This window comes from Alligator sinensis, unplaced genomic scaffold, assembly GCF_000455745.1.
Source record: "Alligator sinensis unplaced genomic scaffold, ASM45574v1 scaffold1642_1, whole genome shotgun sequence".
Classification (NCBI taxonomy): Eukaryota; Metazoa; Chordata; order Crocodylia; family Alligatoridae; genus Alligator; species Alligator sinensis.
The window spans coordinates 32,985-54,946 of NW_005842914.1; the positions used below are offsets into that span (position 1 = coordinate 32,985).

Sequence of the window (21,962 nt, forward strand, 5' to 3'; positions counted from 1 at the left end):
CCTACAAGGAGAGGCTACGGGACCTGAACCTGTTCGGCCTCCACAAGAGAAGGCTGAGGGGGGGGGATCTAGTGGCCTGTTACAAACTAGTCAAGGGGGGACCAGCAGGCATTGGGGGAGTCCCTGTTCCCTCGAGCACTACCAGGGGTAACAAGGAACAACGGCCATAAGTTGACGGAGAGCAGATTCAGGCTAGATATCAGGAGGCGCCACTTCACAGTCAGGGCGGCTAGGATGTGGAACCAACTTCCAAGGGAAGTGGTGCTGGCTCCTACCCCGGGGGTCTAAGAGGAGGCTGGATGAACACCTTGCCGGGGTCGTTTGACCCCAGTACTCTTTCCTGCCAGGGCAGGGGGTCGGACTTGATGATCTGCTCAGGTCCCTTCCGACCCGACCAACTATGAAACTATGAAACGATGACAGGCAATCAGGTCGGCCCATGCAGGGGCCTGAGCCTGCCAGGTCAGTCGACCATCGCGGTCAGCCAAGGGCTTCCAGGATCTGCAGCCCTGCTGTACTCCATCACGCAGACAGCCAGGGGTGAATAACCCTGGCGGGCAGCTCGAGGGCTGCCAGCCAGGCACACTGCTCTGGAGTCCCAGACCCCCAGGCTTTCCCTGCCCTAGAGAACTGAGGCCCGCTGTGGGGTTGTTCCTTATTGGAGCAAAACCCAGTTGTGAAACGAGGGAATCTTGCTGTTGCGCAGCGTGCCCTCTTGCTGCACAGGGCAAGCTGATTCATCACACGCTTTCTCAATGAATACAGAGACAGGTTCCCGAGGCCGTGGACTTTCTCTAAAAGGATAAAACCTACGAGCAACCTTGAGGAGCTTGGAGAAAGACAGAAGCAGCAAGTGCAGGTTCCCACCTGGATGCGCTGCTTGCTCACGTGCTCCCCTCAACTCCCTGAGCTGCTTTGGGGTGCGTTCGTGTCCTGCTCCAACGTGCATTTAGACCTTTCTCCGTACCAGGCTTCTAGCTAATACACTTAACCGCTTACCAGGCTAAGTAAAAACTACTAGAGGGCTCATCTCAGGAAGCTCTGCCTGCATGTGTTTCCTTTGGGCTTTTTAACACTTTCCTCCCATCTGAAACATTGCCTCTAGAGGGGAGCAGGGATGGGGAAAGCTGGGTCTGTGCGGCACGTGTCTGAAGGCAGTGCTCTCTCTTTCAGCCAGGGGAAACAGCCACTTGGCACCTCCAGCACCTTTTAGTCAATGCAGGGGAGTGGCACATGGCAAAGAAAGGCAGGGCAGTCTGAAGAGGCAAACCAGTCGAACGCCCTCTCACTCGCTGACATACGCAAGTGCCAACCTGCAATGCCCAGAGGAGCACGGGGCAGCTGGGACGTACTTTAGACAAATGAAGAGCCCAGTTCTTCAAATGCTTCTGAAGCCCCTGGTTTCGCGCGTAGCCCTGCTAAAGGCAGCAGCACCACGGGTGCGGGACTGTGTTCAACGTCGCAGACGCAAGACAGCGGCTGGCAGAGCGTGAAGGGTCGGATACCACTCGGGAGGTTTCCCTTCCCTAGGGAAGACCTGAAGGAGAACTGTCACCCTTATTAAGACCATTTATATGCCTTGTACACCCGTTCCCTCACGGCAGAGGTCTGCTAAGCAAAAGCCCCCTTTACCATGGACTGTACTAGGGACTTTTTTCAACGTTTCCCAGTGTCGCGAAGGTGGAGTTGCAGCCTCACCAGAGCTGGCAGCGGCGAGGCAGACGTGGCCGGCCAGCGCAGAAGCCCTGATTCTGTTCCAGAGCTACTTCAATTAGAGACGTATCCTGACCTCCCGCCTGCCAAGACTACACGCTGGCCTAGCTGCACTAAATGGATTGCATCCGCTGCCCTGCGAGGAACTCATCCATCTGCGGAGAACGCTCTCCCCTCCTCCATTGCCCTTCCTGAGCTCCCGCTCCCTTGGGCACATAGGTACGTTGCTAGCTCCTTATCACGGCCCCCTAAAGGGTTATTCTCTGCATGTCATTCTCCTCGTTCCTGACCTGCCATCGCACCCGAGGCTTTACCCACGGCATCTCAGACCACGAGCTTCAACATTAGCATTTTCCTTCAGGTTGTTAAATCAGCACCGCAGCAGGCTGGAACGTGGGCTGCCCGGCAGCGCCCCTCACACAGCGGAGGTCACAGCAGGGACCGTCTATACTACAGCTAGAAGCTCTCAATGCCTGGGGGTTTCAATCTGCAGCTGGGCAGCCACGCCAGCTGGGAACTGCCCCGAAATCTGGGCTGGCAGCCTGGGTTCACGGCTAAAGTTTCCCCTTAATAATATATGCACGCTTTCAGTGGAGGTCAACGGGCTGCGCTGTATCGGAGGATCAGCATCTCTTCCCTGCCCAGAACCTGGGTACTCACCAGACTGGGTTTGATGCCCACGCTTTCAGCAGCTTGAAAAGCCAGCAGCAGATTTCTCTTCTGTGAAAAGAAAGCGAGAGAGACTGTCAGGAGGACGACCAAAGCCTGCCCTGAGGCTGGCTTGATGAATGGGGCCTAAGGACCAAGTGCCTCTGCCATGCTAGGCTTGAGGTCTTCCACCAGACAAGACAGCCTGAATCAAGAGTCGAGTCACGCCACAGCAACGAAGCTCTACAACTCCTGGCACCTACCGTCGGACTCAAGTGCCCCACAGCCAGAAGCCCGGGCAGTACTTTTACAGCCACGTTTCCTTGCAGAGCTGTGAAGGCAGGAGAACGGCCTGTTTTGAGGGAATGCTGCCCACAGCTCATCTTGGGGCGCGTCTTCCTGCCCGTTCGTTATTATTAGAAACGTCCGCAAGCACGTGAGCTGTTGGCCTCTGAGGAGCTGGTCTGCTCGGCCCGAGTTGACCATCCTCAGTGAGCTCCTGTGGAATTCATTGCAATGCCCCAGGGAGGAGATTTCAGGTGACTTCAGGCGAGGAGTTATTAGAGAGACAAAGAGCCAGGTGACAGACAACGGGAGCAGTGCCCGACGCAAGTGCTTTTCCAAGCTATCCTAGTAGCGTCTATAGAGCGTGACCCCACCGGGACCGAGGGGTGTAGAGGTACCCTTCGAACGGCGGAGCTGTCACCTTGCTGCTTGCCTCCAGGGAGAAATACTCGCAAAGCACCAGGGCGCTTTAGCAAAGGTGCTGCTGAGCACAGGCTCGGAGACAGCGGGAGAGAGCTCTCTTCACAGACATGATTTTTGTATCCCTCTGGGAAAGGTGGGGCAGGAAGACACCCATGTTATTAGAAATGAGGCCCAACTGAGTTCAGGACGCTCCTGAATTGTGGCAACCTCAGGTGCGGTCCCAGATCCTGAGCAGAGCCCTATTCCACATCAAAACAGCTCAGGCGCAGGGGAGCTGCAGTCCTCTAAGGCTAATTATCATGGCATGGATTTCTACGTGCCTGGATTTACCTGGGCTCTCAGGTACAGATACTGTTTTATAGCAACCCCAAACATGTTGTGTGTCTCCTATCCAACGAGATTTACTAAAGGCGAGTCAGCCGATGAGTGATTTCATTCACAAAACCATCCCTGCAGCATGCAATCCATTATGTCCCAAGGTCAAATGCTTTGCTTTCCTTTCTCTGTTTTTTGCTTGGTGGAAAGTTCAGAGCTGGTCTGGAAACTGTACGTGCTTTGAGCTGCTTCTGATAAGTCAAAGCGAGAACCACTTCCTGTGGTTGGCTTGTAATGCTGGGGGTTTTGTTTTCTGGGCTTTTTTTAATAAAGCAGAACATGTGTGCGGCGGGGAAGAATTACATTTCTGGCCCAGCCACTTAACTCAGCCAAAGGACTTTCCGTGGGTTGAGGCATGTCCTCCAGCAATGGCCAAAATGAGTAAGGTTCTCCGGTTTGAAGCACCTGCAGCTTTCTTAGCTGTCGTTTTTCCATCTCAGCAGACCCACAAGATCCTCCCACTTTCGCGTTAACTTGCCCCCCTCCCCGTGTAATGTTTGTAGCTCTCCAGCTGCAGCCTGTGGTCTGTGGATCTCACTAGCCAGGCAAAACGCTGCTAACCGTCACGCTCGAGTGGACTGTATTGGGGGCTTCATGCAGGCAACGCCCGGCCGGCCTCTCGCCCTGGTCAACGTGCTATTCGCTCCTTTTACATCAGGAGCCACAACGCTAGCTCTCGGCTCGTGCTGCTCCTTTGCCTGCTCGTCGCAGGTGACAGGCCTGCTCTCAGCGGTTCGTGGAACACCATAATGCTATGGGTATACATGGTTTTTCTGACCAAGCTCGAATCTGTATTTAACCACTGAACTTCAAGAGCAGCCTGCTTCACAGGGGCGATGGACAGGGTACACAGACAGAAAAGGGTTCGATTTGCTTTACGCACTTGAGCCTCAGCCCCTTGCTCCTTCCCTAGTGAAAGGGTACGGTGCAGTCGTCCTGCTACCCCGCCTCCCCCCTCCAGCATCGAGCTCATCTGCAAACCTAACCGCTGCAATGTGCTTCCCCCTCCTGAAATATTCTCCCAGCAAGAGTTTTCTTAACCTGCAGTCCAAAGGGCGGGGAAGGTCTTTGGAAAACAAAAAGCTGGTTATCAGCTGGTTCCGATAAGCTTCGACCCTAAATCCTGACGCTGGGGGGCTTTGTCGTCACGTGGAGAGCAAGCTTGCTTTTGATAGGAGTTATCTAACGTTTCAGAACTCCCCAGCACACAGGACAAGTGATATTCTTCCCTCTATTTGCTCATCAAGGAAAACCCGGGCTCCCTTTACTCGCGGCCTATCAGTAGCACATTTACATCTGAAGGGTCTGAGACAAATGGTAAGAAAGCGCGCCGGGTGACAGCGGCTTAGCTTTTGAAAGCTGTTTTGCAAATAGTCCCAGCGATGGATCTCTCCTCCGCAGTGAGTCAGTGCCCTAGCACACGTCACAGGGAGGGGAGCTGGCCCCGAGCAGCAGGCCAGTAACGGGGCAAGAATGCTTGAAATCCCAGCTTGACAATAAACACTCCCTTTTACACTGAGACTGAAACGCTTTGGAAAGTCAGGAGGCCCAAAACATGACACTTGGGTTGCAAAAACGCTTGGCCCTGAACGGCTGGCACAGAGACATCTGGGTTATTATCAGTAGCCGGAAGAAAACCACCTCCACACATGCATTCTTGGGCTAGCAGGAGGCACGTGCAAGCGTTTGCTAGAACTGCTCTTCCTATGTGCACTTAGCACCGAACGGGCTCAGCTCCTGCTAAGCTGGACCCTAACCTCGCGACTCCCAATCTCTTGGCCACCATCCACCCACTCTGTCCCTGCTCCAGGCCTCCGCTTTCTTTCTCCCCCATTGATCTGCTTTGTGCATCTTCGGTTCCTTTTGCTTTTATCGGTTTTGTTGCCCATCCCTCTAGGTTACACCTGCAGCAGTGCCGGGCTTTTTACACCCGAGCTGGGGGGCGCCAGCACAATGGAAGGCCCCCCCCGCCGGCGCTCCCGCTGCCAGGGAGAGTACAGCTTACCTTGTCCTGGCCATTGAGCTCCTGGTACGGGATGTGCGCTGGCAGATAGGTGTGCAGCAGGGCGCAGAAGGCCAGCCCGTCACTCCAGCTGCTGCTGAAGTTGGTGATGTCGATGTTCTGCGGGGGGAAACGAGACCCAGTGCTGAATGGCGCTAATGACGGGCACAGAGCACATACTGATCTAGGCTTTGGGCAGGCAGGGAGGGGAGAGCCGGGGCATTGCCAGACTCAGCCCAGAAGAGAGGAGGGGTCCAGGTGGTGGGTTTCAAAAGGCTAGGCAGCGTGTGACAAGCAAACCTAGCTCCACATGCCACCCAAGTCAGGGCAGCGCCTCCCAGACAGCGAGACATGCCCTCGGCAAAAAGTAGCATGGCAGGGGCGCTGTCAGGAGGAAGAATTTTATGCGCCCTGCGTATAATATATGGTGAGCGTAGTAACTTTGTTCCAGCAACCGAGACGTAAATTCTCCACTCCCAGTCAGGCACCCTGAAAAACACTTTTTGGTCTTTCATTTCCTCTTGCCTTGCAACAGGGCTGCCTCGCTGGGGTTGCCAATGTGCAGAGGGGAGGAGCTGGTATCACTGATACGGCTGACCACATCATATACCAGAGCCCCGCTTTAGTGAGAACGTGCAAACTGACTGTTAACACTTAGCAAAGTGCAACAGCAAAGGGGCCACTGCCCTGCCGAATCGCAGCAGCAACTGCTCTCCAAGCCCCACATAAACGACGCGCTCGGTCACCGAACGGGAACGTGCGAACGCGGCGTCAAAGCCCGCGCTAGCAGCGTCCCAGGATCCTCACAGACGTAGCACATTTACGCGAACGCGTGCCTGGATCCTCATAGCCTGCACGGACCCAGCACCTTCCATCGGAGCATCGCATTCTGCTTTGCAAAAGCTACAGCATACGGAGCCTCAGGCACAGGCTGTCATGTGGCCCGGCAAAGGTCAGGCAGCAGGACAGCCGGTTTCCTGCCGCTCTCTCGCCTATTAACCGGCAGCAGCATAAAATAAATGCACGGGTGCCTCTGCTATCAGGAACGGCCCTTGTACACACACCCCACTGCAGAAGCTCGGCTACCCGTTACCCCACCACGCGGCAGTGGACGACGCGCCTGCAACTCGACCTCCGAGCTGGGGTTGAAGGCGCCACGATGGAGAAGTCGGTGGCCGCACGCAGCAGCATTCCCGGGCTGGCTAATGCTAGCAGAACCGCAGGGACAGTGGCAAAGTGGGGACATGTTACGAGACAAATGGTCTCATGCAGATACAGCTTTAGTCCTGGAGGTCCGTTCTCCCCCCCCGCTCCTGTGCCCTAAAGGGTGGAATTAGCAGAGCGGCTGCTTTTCGTCCTGGGTGGCGTAATCTGAGGGCTTTAAGTGACATGCTGGCACGAGCTCAAGCCCCAAGACAACCATGTGGGAGCTTTCTTGAGACAGTGTGCGCTGGCGCGGGGCAGGGCCAGGGAGCAAAGGGCCTCTACAGGGCCTCTCCTCTCAAGAAAATCTGGAGTCGAAGACATGCTTGTGGGCTAGCTCCACTATTGCAAGCGTGTGACCCTTCTCAGGCTCTTGGTGCCTTGCTACAGCTACGGCAGTCTGCCTGGCACTCTCTCACCTACGTTTTGCGGTCCAAAAATGCTGATTACAGACCAAACAAAAGAGCTCAGCTTCTTGCAGCTGCAGTGATGCGGGGGAACAGGAAGCCTCAGCTCTGGATGCCAATATGTGTAAGCTGAGCTGCTTGCAGCACGTTGGCAATGACTACCCCCATCACCCGTCTCTTCCCTTATCTAGACCAGCAGTATCCCAAGGCACCCCTGGGAAAATGCCAGCTCTTCGCTGTTTAAGGGGTGTAGGTCCTAGCCGTGCCGGTCTAGGGTCATAAGCAGACAAGGTTCTTTGGGTAAATCCGATATATTTTACTAGACCAACTCAAATAGTTGGAAAAACTCTTCTTAGCAAACTTTCTGGCACAAACACCCTTCGTCGTGTTTTCACTCATTTTTTGACTACAGGAAAAAATAATAGCGTTTCAGCTGCAAAGAACTCAGAAAGCGCACAACAGGTCGGCATGGCTTTAGCACCGGGGATTCCCGTCGGAAAGCGCTGGGTTTACTTTCTGAATCATGCTTGCCCACGTCACAGTGCTGCTGCTGAGTGGTACTCCATGGCACCCTTGTTAGCATCTCAAGGCACCCTGGCTGAGGATCGCTGTGCTAGACTCTGCCCGCGATGGTCCACAGAGCCTCAACACAAAACCTGTATGCCACTTGCTTTAGTAGCTGTATTGCACGTACTGCTCACATTTACAGAGAGACAAGGATCCCAAGAGCAGCGTACCCCCAGTGTGACCCACTGACACGGACAGGAGGGTTTTACTGCGTACTCTTCACTGTAGTATCCCTGCAATCGGTCCGTCCAGCTCAACTGCTGGATTCACAGATCCGTGGGAGTTAGGCTGGAAGAGACCTCAGGGAGCGTCGGGTCCAGCTCCAGGAAAGACTGCTGGGGTCAAATGACCAGGACTCCATGATCCATACAAACATTTAATAAAATAAGATTTTGGCTGAAAAATGCAGTATCTTGCAATTAAAAAAAAAACCACCCCACTTAATATTCTTCTGAAGAAGACTGCTCCTGGTTGGCTGAAGCAAATGCAGAGCTGCTGTCTAATCTACTCAGCATGCAGGGCACCTGTCGCGCAAGCAATCCTCGAGTGAGATACTAGGACCGGAGCCTGGGGCTGAGCGCGGTCACAAGACCAGCTATGAAAGTAAATGTCTCGGCATAGCCTGAGCCTCAAAGCACCAGCAGGAGACCATTATCCGGTGATCATGTTCTGTCCTCAGACTCCAAGCCTTAACGAAGAGCAATTTAATTGCATTAAGGGGTCGGACAAGATTGGATTACCCTACTTCCCTGCAGCTTTCAGAGAAACAAGTTCCAGTATTAATCAATTTACAGTTGCCCGAGGAAAGTCTCACTGCTTCAGTCCTCGAAGCCTGTCTGCTTACCTGCGCTAGCAGCTATCGTGTTCTCGTCTGCATTTTACAGAAGTGGCTCGGGTCGAGAACGGAGATTGCGCCTTCGTCTCCTAACGGCCGCAGGAGTGAAAATGAGCAAAGTCTGACATTTCTCAGCATTTGCTTTTTCCCCCACTTGCTAGCAGTCGACCTGGGCAGCGGGGCAACCTGCTTGGATGCTCTGCTACCAACAACCGTTCAGCCCCAGCCAACGGTACGATTACAGTCTCTTAGGGAAACGGTGTAGCCTCATTTCTCGAGAAACTTAAAATCAGTCTGGGCCACGCAGTAGTAAGCACACTGCAGGAAATAACTGGCTGAGGGGCACACTAGATGCAATGGCAGGTATTTTCCACCTCTTCATTTTTATGACGATGCTCTGAGGATCAAGCCTGGGCCTGTCATGTGAAGTGCGGTTATCTTCCGAGGACGGCAGAACTCACTGGAGACTAGCTCCGTCAATGGGGGATGGTGTAGCCGAATAAAAACTGAGCAAAAGCCAGCCCGAGAGGGAACTGCTGTCACTTTGAAATCAAACGGGTTGAAATATTCCCAATTCCTGAACCTGCTTTAGATGTTGCTAGGAGAAATACCAGCTAAAATGCAGCGGGGGGGGATGGAGGTCTGCCCTCCATACATTCAGGAGCTTGGTCTCGTGCCCTGGAGAAGCAGGAAGCCCCATGCCCACAGACCTCAGCCTTCCCCTCCAAGCCTCCACTTGCAGCGAGAACGAAGGGGGATGTGGGGCTCGCGGCGCTGGACAATGCGTTGTGAACAAGTGGAGAGGAATGATAAGACTTCGCCTTCTGGAATGGGAAATGAAAAGAAGCCCCCAGGAGAGAAACACGCAGCGATCTGACTCGTCCAATTGCTTTGATGTCTCAGACATTAGAAACAGCTGTGCGGTGGGTGGGGAGGGAAAAGCTGCTCGGCTGGGAGCAAACGTGTCCCCTCAAAGCACAGCGCACGGCCCTGCGCGGCAGAAGGATCTGCGATGGTCCCTCCTTGCCCCGACCCTGCTTCCGAGAGATGTTCCGGATCAGGGAGACCACGAGAGCAGGACAGACAAGCTGAACTGCAAACAGCAGCCTCAGCCTTGTGCTGGTGAAGGCTGGACGGACACCACCGACCTCGGGACGTTAGGGAGTCTGAAGTGGCGAGGTCCCCACCACCCCGCCCCGTGCAATGCTGTAGTGCTCAAGCCAAGCGACGGGACGGAGAGGAGAATCCTCTTTTTAATCATCTTTTCCAATTCTGCGGGATTCTTCAGATGGGCTGCGCGCTGGTCTACCTTAGGAGACGCATGCAAGAGATGAAGCATCTCCAGCCTGCAATAATTCACCACCCTGTGCCCCACTGATCCATGTTACTTGGGTTGGTAGATTCACTTATGCTTAACCCTTCCCCAGATGGCAACACGTAGAGGACAGAAACCCCGAAGCCCAAAAGGCACCTCCAAATTCCCCTCGTGTCTCCAACCAACCCCTCCAGCAGAGGCATGCAACCTAAACCCTTGCATCCACGTCCTGGAAAGAGCCAGCAGATTTGAAGGCAAGGCTGTGCCGACAACAACTACCCGAGGGCAGCTGCTAGAAAGTGTTGGGGCTTCATCAGCCACCTGGGAGAAATGGGTGAGGGGAAATAAAGGCCAGCCTGCATTGCCGTCTCAAGGCCAAGCCCAGCATAAGTCCTTTCAACTCCAGGGTCCCACTAAAAGAGGGGCCGCACGCACACATGCCCACCCGGTTGCTCTCTTCCAGTCCCTGAGCACCACAAGCTGCTGTTTTTCTCTGAACAAACTCTTATTTCACACACGGCACAACCTGCTCTCCGGTTTTGCGCTAGGTTCCCCATTAAACCCCGTGTTGGATGATGTTTGCAAGCGGCGAGCTCCTCTTCATTCTTCCCTCCGCCGCCGTCAGACACGAGCGCGGGGTGCAGGGGATGGGCACCTTGGAAACCACTTGCTTCTGTCGATACCTTTGGCAGCGAAATGATCCCGGCCTCCTGCCGCTCCTCCGCCTCCAGCCACGGCACGAGCGCGAGGGCCGGGGAGAAGCGTTTCACGCGGATCGAAACGCGGAGCAGCCTGACCCAGTTTGGGGCAAGCGTGTGCCCCCGGGGTCATGCCGCAGCCCAAAGCAGCTCGTGGGGTAGCGGTCCCGCTCCAAACAAGTTCTTGCAGAAACAGAATCGGTTTCACTTGCGGGACATCGTTAGCCGTGCTCGTCTGAAGCCGAGTAGAGGACAGGGGGGATTTGCACCCTACACACGTTCCTCCCAAGTTATTGAGGCTCGCTGTAGGAGGCACTTGCAGCCTAACCCAGATGCCAAGCGGATAGAAGGAGCGAACACACTGCCAACCCAACCCGGTGGTCTCTCACATTTGGGTCCTTTTTCGTCGTGACCCAGAGCCCACCTGCCGATGCACGCCAGCTTAGTGGGCACCGAGGGAAAGCAGCGTGAATTTTTTTCAACTGAAAAACAAACTCTCGTTTTACCGCTGGGGAAAAGTACCGACTGCTCAGATTTCAACGTCTGCCTCTGACTCCAGGCCTCGACTGCGAAACAACGGTAAAAGCAGACGCTGCAGACCGCTCCTTGGCCTGCAGAAATTATACGGCTACCACAAACCGCTCTGTGCAGGCAGGCGGCAGGCCGCGCTCTTAGCAAGAGTTGGGAGGCACAATTCTCATTGCAAAACAGGATTATAACCGGCAGACGCATCCCCAGGCCCTAGCGAACGTGCCTGCGGAGCCTTACGGCCGTTCTTTCCCTTCCTCCCGCCGCACAAAACTCCCTGCTGCCACCCAAGCCAGTGGTTTGCACGGCTGCCCTGGGAGGGTGCCAAGGTGGCTACTCACCAAGCCTCAGGCTCAGACAGAATATAAACTAACACACGCTGCGCAGATTTAGCTAAAGTAAATACGGAGAATAAACCTAAGGGAATTATCTTTCATTTTTAATAGCCTCTCACCAGCAATACCGTCTGGAGCCCTGCCTTCCTTATCAGCCAGCAGAGAAGCCACATCTGCACTGAATGAAAGCGTGGACGCCTTTCAGGTGGTTATATTTAGAACCGAGCGTCTGAAAAAAAACCTCCCTCCCTTTCACAGAGTTGCACCTGGGAACTTTGACCTTCCTCCTGTAAAATTTGGGTGAGGAGCTTTGAAAGGCAACCCCAGAGATCATTTCAACCAGCCCCACGTTAACGATGGCTCCACGAAACTGCAAATCTAACTGGGATTTATTAGCTCGTAATGGGTGGGGGATACATCAGCAGCCTCCAGCTGCAGCGGCTCCATCAAGAAAGCCGTGCAGGCTCTGAACTTCGGTTAGACAAACTCCTAAATATTCCTTGAGAAACAGGAAGAGCCGAAAAGGGCTCCTCCTGCTTGTTTTACAGTGACCCCGTCTTCTCAGCGCACAAAGCACTCCAGTCTGGCACGTCTCATCGGGGATTCGAAATGCCCGAGCACCTGGACGTCACCCGCTGGGAACATGAATCAGTTAAGAGCGTGGTCGCATCCAGTCAACACCGACAAAAAGGGCGTCTGCAATTACGAGCTGCCATATTTCTCCAGGATTACGTAGTGCAGCAGCATGATTTACAGCCAGCTTCACTCGACTGTGGTCAGGGGAGGCTACAACGGTTTGCATATCAGATCTCCCAGAAGCTGCTACCATTAAAATGCATTGCTGTTGCTCAAGTTGTTCCGCGTTTCTGCGTTTAATCTGAGCCGTGGGGCATTGCGTGTCGCATTCGAGAAGAGGAACTTTACCGTAAGCGTGACACACAATACCCCGCACCTCGGATTAAACACAGAAACCCGGAGTAACTTGAGCAGCAGCAATGCTGCGCCATAGAGATTAAACGGCCAGCTAAGGCTGGGCAGAAGCCAAAAGACCTTCAGCCCTTTGGCATCCTCCAGGTGTTATTAACACCTTCAGCAGGCACCGGCCCAAAGCAGCCAGTTAAACTGAAATGACTACGCACATCGCAGCCCCTCTGGCTACTTCGCGAGTCCGCGTGCTGTGCTCGTATCCCCACCACCGCTCTTTCCAATTCCAGCGCCAGGCACTTCATAGAGGCGCGTTACTGCTGCTCATACTTGCAGGCCACAATGTACCTCGCACCGCGCAGGTATCAATGGGTGGGGACCATCTGATTCAAGGCCTGTGGGATGACAGTGGCTCAGCCCGGGTTACGGAAAGACGACCGCACTGCTTTCCTGGCTACGAAGGAGCCTCAGCTCCACTGCTGCCCACTGGCACTGCTTCCCAGTCCTCGTGTAAGTGAGACACAAAGGGTGCTAGATTCAAGACCGGGGCTGTGCCCCAGGTCTTCAGCCAAGTCACCCCGACACTCGGGACACAAAGAAAGCAGAGGAGTGCTGGTACAACACAGGGCCACATCCAAGCTGCGGCTCAGTCCCCCCTAACATGTTTTAAATTCACACCCGAGGTCCCATCCAGCAGTTACTGATGTTTCATACGATCCTACGGTTCATGCAGACTCCTCGTTCTGGCCTTTCGCTGTATCCGCCCGCCCCTTGAACCAGGGAGAGAGAGGCGATGATACGTGCGGCGAGAGCTCTTCCGTGCGCAAAGATACGGGGCCACACGTCAAGCCGGTGTAAGCAGGCGCAGCTCCCACAAGCATCTCTGGGTCAATTCAGGGGCGAGGTAATAGGGACGGCAGCTGTCTATTGTGGGGGGAGTGGTGATGTCATGCAACATGCACCCATCTGGCGTTCACGGGGCGTGCTAGACGGACGTACGGAGGGGAGAAGGGGTCACGTCGGAGGGGCAAGATTAAGCAACTCTCTGGGGAGTTTCTGCTCCAGCTACGTTCCTCCCCTCTGCCTTCAGCCCGAGCGAAGCTGGCCGTGCTCACCTGCTGAAAGCTAACCCACTGCCAGATACGTAATCAATGCCTCCATCCATTTTCTGACCAGCTCACGCATTACACATGAGTTACGCCACTGCTGAATGGGGACTGCTTTTCTGCCAAAACGAGAGAAAAAAAAGCAGCGGCCTGGGCTGCGTTCCCGCGGCTGTAATAGCGAGACCAGGGACCACACAGATATTGGGGGAGAGGGGGCAGGCAGGAACTAGCTCTCCCCTGCGGCTCGCAGCGACACCCCCCCTGCCTGATCAGCCTCCTGACTTGCTCCCGCAATTACCTACAATGCAAAGGACATAACGCGCCGACCCAGGCCGCAGAGCACGCAGCCAGGGCTGCAGCAACAGATACCAGCTCGAGGGCACAAGCAGAAGGGCTCGCAGCGCAGGATCAGGCGTCGGAGCTCTTCCAGCCGGGGACCAAGGGATTCGGTGTTTTCACCGATTGTCACCGCTTCCAGGCAACGCGAGGAAAGTGCGCTGGACTCTGGGGTGGCTAGAATGTAAATGCGATTTTAAAAAGTACCTAGCAGGACAGAAAGCAGAGGCGGGGAGAGCTGCCTGGGCGTCTGTTTGGTCCTGCCGATTAAAAGGCTTGCATTTGTTGACAGGATAAAGCCCCTTGTGTGAAAGGAGGAGGAATCTGGCTCGGGACTATACCGGACAAGCACATCTCCACGTGGGCGTTGCTGCGAGGCCGGCTCGCATTGGTAGTCAGCCTGATTATTCCCAAAGAGCCACGTTGTCCCTGCCGCACTTACAAAGTCAAATGTTTCTAAAGCAGCTGCCTGCCCCCGCTCCGCAGCTGGAGACTCGGAGGTGTCTCACGTGAGAAGTCAGATGTACGCGTTGCTGGAGGAGGATTGCTTTCCCTGGAGAAGGAAGAGCTTTGGGAAGGAAGCGAAAGCAGACGGAAAAATGCAGGGCATGCGATTCTAAAATCGTAAACGAGCAACAAAATTGCCTTTGCGTCAGAGGATCTCCAAGCACTTCCCAAACAGCACTGACTCGCACTGCTCCCCTGTAAGCGGCTTGGTAGTATCTCTATTTGCACAACTATTTTCAGAACTGGGGAAACTGAGGCAGAGACATCAAGCAACATAAGCAAGGCCAGAGAGAGGGCCTGTGGCAAAAGCGAGGGGTAAAATCCAGATCTTCTCATCCCTAGGGCTCGGTTAATCCTCAGATGGTCAGTCCCGTCCGCGAGCGCCAGCGGGGCCCTGGACAATGGCTCCTTACAACTGGAGCTGATGTTCTGCGTGGAAAGGAAAAGCCCGTCTGAGGTTAGCAGCCTTTTCCAGGAGCTGAAAACTTTGTTACTGGAGCCAGGGAGGCAGAACACGAACCAAAGGGCTTTATCCGCTCCCCAGGCAGCAATGTCACAAACGATGGCTGTAAATAAATAGTTATGCTGGTACAAAAACCCCCAAAACAGGTAAAAATATATCCCTCCCCCTAAACAGACACACTAGGACGGCCCTTGGCACCAGTATCCATGAAGCTATTCCCCTGTTTTGGTTGGAAAGAGCTATACCAGCAACAAGGCCCTTCGTAGTCAGCAGAAGAGGATGCTGGTAGAGTTAAAAATGCAGAACCCTAATCTGCAAACAAATCTCTTTTAGAAAGAGAGGGTTTTTATTTAATTAGCAACCTCTCAAGAGGCACTGATCTCTAGTTCCAGGCACCAGACAGAGGGTGCGGCAGGAGACCACGTCTCTCTCGCTTCCTAGCGCAGCAATTCAATCTTAAATCCTCCGTGCGGAAGGTGGAGAGATGGGCGACAGCAAAATCTGCATCGCTTTTGTTCCACGATGTCTTTCTCCCCGTTCACATTAGCTGGGACGTGTTTGATTTGCTGGCGAGCTCCACGTGCCGCAACCGAGCTGTGCGACGCTGCTGCTAACGCGCTCTAACGATGAACTGTGTGGAGAGTCAGGGATGCGGCTGACGATGTTACCATACAGAGACTAATACCAGGCTGAGGTTTAGCAGGCCCTACTGACGCACGAAGATGGAAGTAAAAGAGGCGAAGACAGCCAACATGCCGCCCCAAGCAGTCCAGGCTGGAGTTTGTCTGAGGAGCCGCAGCGCCGCGGGGGCTTGCCGGGGATGGGACGCAGCTTTGCTGCGATTCACGTGGCCATCACAGACGGGTCTCAGAGCGTTACCGCTACGGTCTGTTATGAGAGCGCTGACCTGGGCGCTCTGGGAACAAATCCCACGCTACGCACAGAGCAGGAGCAGGATGGCCCGTGTGTTTCAGCCTGGGTTGATTCAGTTTGGTTGGTCCTCCTGATGTGGGGTTTTCTAGTAGGTCTTTGCCCACCGCCGTACAGTCGGAGACAACGTACGGATAAAATATCAAGACAAGATGCTTCGTGTGGGCTGGATAAAAGTTCAGAACGATGTGACCCAGCAAAAGAGCTGCTGTTACGTTACCCACGATGAAGACACAGAAAGGGGAAATAGACCTCCTGCTTCCAGACAGGCCGTTGGGTTGCCGGGACTGAAGAAGGCACTTCCACCTCGGGCGCGTTGGTGCACACTAGCCCGTTATGCAGGCTTTGGTCTGGATGTAAAGTATCTGGCCACTGGACCACGGCATACCGGGCCAGGCCGCCTGTCTGCCATTCCCGCTCTAATTGTCCTGGGGCTGCCACCTTGTCTCAGACACAATAGGCCAGGACCGGATTCAAACTGGCTACCAAAGAGCAGAAGGCACCGTGTAGCCCACTGCCAAAGCTCCGCGTCAACAAGTCCCTGGTCGTAATTTCCTGACAACCAGCAAATACTGCCAGAGACCCAGGCTCAGCCTCATCCCAGTCAGCTTTTGCATCCTGATTGCATTTAGACGATATCTTATGATCCTGAATTACTGGCTTATTGCGTGTCCAGAAAGACCGGCGGTATAGCTCTGGCAGGCAGAGCACTCAGCAGATCCACGTCTTGCTTTGGAGCAGAAAATGGAAGGCAATCTGTCCCAAATTTCTCTCTCTAAGCTGGAGTAGCCTGAAGGTTGCGTTTACAGTTCCTGGGCATCAAAGTCCCCACGGTCCATCTTCACACCAATATAAGCATCCTATTGCTAGCAGCAACATGTTTGGGAAGGGGCGATGGGTTCCTCCCCGATGCAGTTCACCTCCCACCTTCCCCAGTATTACCGGCTGCTATCACAAGGCAGCCTCAAGACACACGGCAGAACTTCGAGATAAAAGTGCTGGGAAAGCCACGGGCACGCGGCTTTTCATACTCCATTAATTTAGATTAAACAGTGGAAATCAATGCGGCATTTGAGATGACTGTCCCATACATAGTTCCTACAGCTCCTAATTGCACTTTCTAAAAACTGCACAGTGTTTATGACTCACTCCACAGTCAAATGAGCCCATAAAGCACAGAAGGACGACAACCGTTGTGTGCCAGCTTTGCTCATGGTTGCAATTACGGTGACCACCAGGAACCTGGGCTACATGCAATCTACGGCCGACCTAAAAACGGTCTGCTGGTCTGGCCAGATGCAAGCTCGCAACAGCCCTTCTTTGCTGGCAGCTCCTGTGTGCTGCGGAGAGCCCTCCGCACGGTGCTGGACCCGACCGGCGGGGCAGAGCCCATGCTGAGGCCAACGTGTAAGAGCGCCTGGGACTCTGATCAACCCCCCAGACTGAAGCCAGTACTGCTGGGGATCACTGACCTCCTTGCTGGAGGCCAGTCATCGGGGCCACGTATATGGAGAGATCTGCGGTCCAACGGTAGATGTAATGCGATGGCCTGAGTCTGTAGCGGGAAACTCCCTATTCAAAGACGATGGCTCAAAGACGATGGCTCTTCAAGAATGGCTCTTACCTTAGCAAGGAGGCCACGAAGAGCTTTGGGGCATAGGCTCAAAGATGATCATCCGGGTTCACTGGGTGGAAAGGATTCAGCTTCGTATGTCTTTCCCTGCCCCCCACCCCCATCCTAGAGGGCAGCAGTTTAGCACTGGGGTGGGAGGGAAACAAAACACGAACGTGAGCAGCTATTATAAGCCATCGGTTTTCATTACCCTGGCGCTGGGTGCACTGTTACTATGCAGAGCAAGTCAGCGGTGAGACTCGAGCGCTCTCAGCGAGGGAGGGTGTGCACGGCAGAAGCCATATATCCTCATATTTAATGGCCTGGGGATAAGTGCCTCTTGATGTTCTGCGTTCTCACAATACGACTCTGGCTGGTAATAGGTTTAATTTGGAGAGGTTTGGCCCCTTGACAGATGGTTTCCACAGAGAGTAAACAGAACTGGAGCACTTAAATAACACCACAGTCACTAATGAGATGATTATGGAAAGTGATAATTCAACAAAAAGGACTCTCGGCAGCTTCCGAGAGCGAAGACTCAGGGGAATGGGACTTATTACTCCACAACCGGCACCCACATTTCTCTTCACGCTGTTGCTACGATGCACAACCCTTTTAGGCAGATGAAAAACAACAGACAACAGAAAAAAAAAATAATCCCTATTTTGACAGAAGTGGCTTCCTCTGGGCTCTACAGGCTCTGGGTCAAACAAGAGCTGCTCAGGGACTCGCGTGGCAGGGGGCTCAGAAAACCACACACAGGGTCAGGACAGACGGTACAGCCAGCGCTTGACGGTTGTCCTCCAGAACAGCCACATTTTGGATGCTTGCAAAGCTAACCCTTCAATCAAGCCCTCCAGACCACTCATCGTTTCTGCTGTTCCGCTCTCACCTCCTCCCAATTTCTCCTCCTCCCTGTCTGGGGAGCTTTCCCCCTCGGGAAGGCACTCGAATCAAAGCGGGAGGAATAGTCCCATTGCAGTCAACGCATGGCCCCTCATTCCCTGGTCCCCGGTCACTGATCCAGTCTTCACTGGGGGATCTGTGGCCTGGGTGGGAGCGCTCCTGGCTGTCCCAGGAGTACCGCTTACTCTAATCCCATGTGCTCAAGCAGTCTGAACCTCCCGTAGTTTAGCGGGATGGATCCCCCACCCCTAGAAAACCCCGAATTGTCCGACAGCCTTATATTTGACTTTAAAAGACAACACGCTCCACTACTGAAAGCTAGCCCAGTCAGATGGCAGGCCCCCTCTTGGTAGCCAGCGGATGGCTAGGGTTTGAACTGGGTTTCATGCAAGAAAAGTTATGGCTTGCGGTCCTGGATCTCACATCAGGGGAAATAATAGCAGTCGCTGACAGCAGACTGGGGCCGGAGGCGTTGATCTGACCGACAGCGCGCTGCTTGAGGAGGTGGCCCGAGGCAGCCACGCGTAAGCTTTCTGCACGGGAGCTCTGCCGTCGTCTCTCAGGACCACAGCAAGCGAGGCAGGAGGGAGGATGGCAGCCGTCATACTCGGGGATCGCAAAGGCGTCCTGTGAAGCTTAATCTCAGCCCAGGCCCAGGAAGCCGGGGCTCAGGGGCAGACCAGGTCCAAGTGCCCCTGTGAAAACACCATCCTCAGTACAGCAGGGATGAGGCCTGCTGCAGAAGAGACAAGGGAAGATCATGGCACGATCACTGGCACGCTCCTCTCCCTTCTGCTGACCTCTCCCTCTCGGACTTCCTCCCGCTCCCAACCCCTCAGGCCTCCCCTGCTGCACCCACGGCTCACAAGCAGCCCGGCTGCCCTTGCAAACACCTGCCGCCTCTGACACCTCGTTTGCTTCAGAGAGGACAGCGACAGGAAGGGGGCCAACGAGAGCCGCATCAGACCAGAGGCCCAAAGCGACATAAAGCTTCCTTTGAACTCCTACTCGGGCAGTCAGGTCAGTAGCAGCATCACTCCAGGAGCCATAAATAAAGCAAAGACTTTCGCTACCCTTTAAACCACAACTATTTGTTTCTCCAGAGACTAATTCCTCGAGGAAAAAACAACAAACAGACTCGGGCTGTCCTGCACGTTCCCTGGGTGGCCTGCTGTCCGCCGCATCCCCACCGCCTGGGTTCAGGGGAGCAAACCGGGACTTGCCCCTGTGCTCTCCTGCAGCGCGGGAGCACTTAGCTCTCTCCTGCCCGCAGGTGCTGACCGCTTCGTGCATGGACAAAGGTGGTCTAGCTTCCAAAAGCACCAGCATCCTTCCAGAATAACAGCGATGAGAGTCAATTAAGGCGAGGAACGCACAGGCCGACTATCAGACTGGAGAGCTTTTAACGCTGAGCTCTGCCTGGGAAGAACTCTCCCATGAGAAAGCTGAAGCCCATCCCATGCAGCGCCTGAAAGCAAGCCATGACCACCCTAAAGGGAAGAAATCTGCATCGGGAGATGGGCCTGCTGATCCAATGCAGACTTTCTAAGCCCAGTTTCGATTTGGCGTTTTCTGATAGCTGAATGGAAAAGACAAACTTCAAGCTCAAGAGGCTTCTGGAAGCTGAAGAAGAATTACATTCCCGGTCCCGCGCAGCCCTTTCAGCCGTCCAGGAGGGCACCGTGGTTTATTGGTTGAAGCACAATGTCAGGAACCTGCAAGACCTGATTTCTTCACTCCTGAGCCAGGTTCTGTATCACTTCACTCACCTCGGGCCCGGTTTGGCCTTCTGTAAAACAACAACTTGTCTATCGACATCCACGGGCTGCTTGAGAAGGGAAGAGTGAATGCAGGCAGCAAAGTGAACATGCCAGTGCTGCTGTGAGACTAAAAACGCGTCCAAATCAGTTTGTGTAAAGAGGAAAAGCTACAGCCTGTCTCCTTCCAAAGTGCGGCCCTGCACCTGGAGCCCCAGAAGGGGCTGGCTGCACAGAGGAAACATGGCACCGTGTGCTTGAACAGATCTGCTTTGTGTCGATGAGCTTTGCTCTACGCCTGGGCTCACGTGCGAGACGCCCTTTTGTCTCGTGCCCCGGGTAACAACAATAGGTTAATAAGAAAGAAAAATCTCAGCGCTGCGCAGGGCATTTCCCATGCAGCTTGCAGACCACCGCTTGTTTGCTTCCACAGCCTTGGCACTGCTCGAAAACCCTGTGAGAAGCAGGCCGTAAGACTTGTTTTAGTGCATGAATCAAACAAGCCAAGCCCAACACAGATACCAGGCAGGGACATACCAGAGTTATAGTGGTTACCAGGTCGACTCTTGCTTTGCACAAAGCTTTGGCAACATGTTTGGCTTCTGAAACATCGGGCCATGGAAACAACAAAGCTGATTAAGAGCCAGGTGCAACGCTGGAATCCTCTCACTACGTAATTCTGTAACGCGGAAACCAAGTGCTGGTCTGGACACAGAGATCCTGGGAATAACAACACCGTACTGGCCTGGAAATGAATCACTTGGGTAGAGGGCACATGCTTGCCCCTCATTTCCACTCCAGGTGCCCATTTGGCTTTGCACACAATGCCAGTTGCCCTGAAGAGCAGACTGCAGGCAGAGCAAGGTCACATCTCCTACCTGGGACAGCCAAAATCCCACCTCAATTCAGGCATCACATCCTGGCACCTCTTTCTGCACTGGCAAATGCAAAAAGAACATGCTGATGAAAAACATGACATGACATGAATGAGAATGTGCTACGATCTTTAGAGACAGACTGTAAAACACCCAGAAGTGGAATCGCTCCTAAGCTACACGGGTATTCAGGGTGACTAAAAACTTTCTGTAGTGCCTTTCATCCCACAGCGAGTCAAACTGCACACACACTGACACGCAGCATCCAGTACGGGCAGCAAACACACTGCGCACAACATCCGGCACCGCGCAGGAAGAGGGGTAGTTCTGAGCAGGCCGCGGGAGAAAACTGCTACTTGTATGATGCCAAATGTCACGCTGCAGGCAGGCTTCAGACAGCGAGGTCTCACCCAAAAGACCCCCACAGAATAAATTACAGAGTAAAGCAATACAGCTGCATCAGTAAGATGATGCACACTGATGCCTTTCTTCAGCAGTGGGGTGACTGATGGACCTGGACCAGCGCGATTACACTAGGGACTAGTGTGCTCAGATCCTCGGTCAGTCCATCAGAGATTTCTTTTCACGCCGTCCCTTTTATACCCTGCTCTACAAAACCTGAGCACTAGGAACGCTCTGAGCAGTCAATGCAGAAGTTAAGTTTCATTGCACTGGGCAGTTTATACTACTCTGCACAATACTGCGAGAGGCAGACAACCCTTTGGGATTCATTCGGTTATTAGCCTCCTCTCCAGCTCCTGAGAAACACATAATCTTCATAATCCAGCTTTTGCATTTTTGCTTCTTCACATTTGTCTGAGACAATGACAGGACTGGGGCTAAAAGCCCCAGTCGTGGCATGATACAGCAACACTGCCTCGCCAAGCTACCACGATTTTGATGACTCAATCAGTGAAATAAGACCACACGCAGCAAGGTTTTTTTGGTTTCAATGGACTGTCACATGAAGTGACGTCTCCCTAGAGCCTAGAAAGGAGACTCCTGGAAAGACGTTAAGAAGGCATTTGAGACAACCTTGGAGTTACTACTCTGATACACTCAACTGCTGGATGAAGCAGACATTTGATGGCAGGTAAAATGAAGGCACTTTATCCAGATGTAACACTGGGGACAGAGATGTTACAGACCGCTGGTTTTCCACCTTTTTTCATTTGCAGACCCCTTTGGAAATTTTGAATAGAAGTGCAGACC

At 53.8% G+C, this 21,962-nt stretch overlaps 1 protein-coding gene across 3 annotated transcripts in view; it reads right to left on the reverse strand.

Annotated features, from left to right (window-relative positions):
* The window catches only part of SPECC1 (sperm antigen with calponin homology and coiled-coil domains 1), a 115,056-nt gene that overhangs the window by 16,703 nt on the left and 76,391 nt on the right, over positions 1-21,962 (reverse strand). For all 3 annotated transcript variants that reach the window (XM_025192336.1, XM_025192337.1, XM_025192339.1), the window contains 2 exons: positions 5,450-5,566; positions 2,374-2,433 (listed from right to left, as the gene is read on the reverse strand). In XM_025192336.1, the coding sequence (XP_025048121.1) occupies positions 2,374-2,433; positions 5,450-5,566 (177 nt within the window). The remainder of the gene's footprint in view (positions 1-2,373; positions 2,434-5,449; positions 5,567-21,962) is intronic.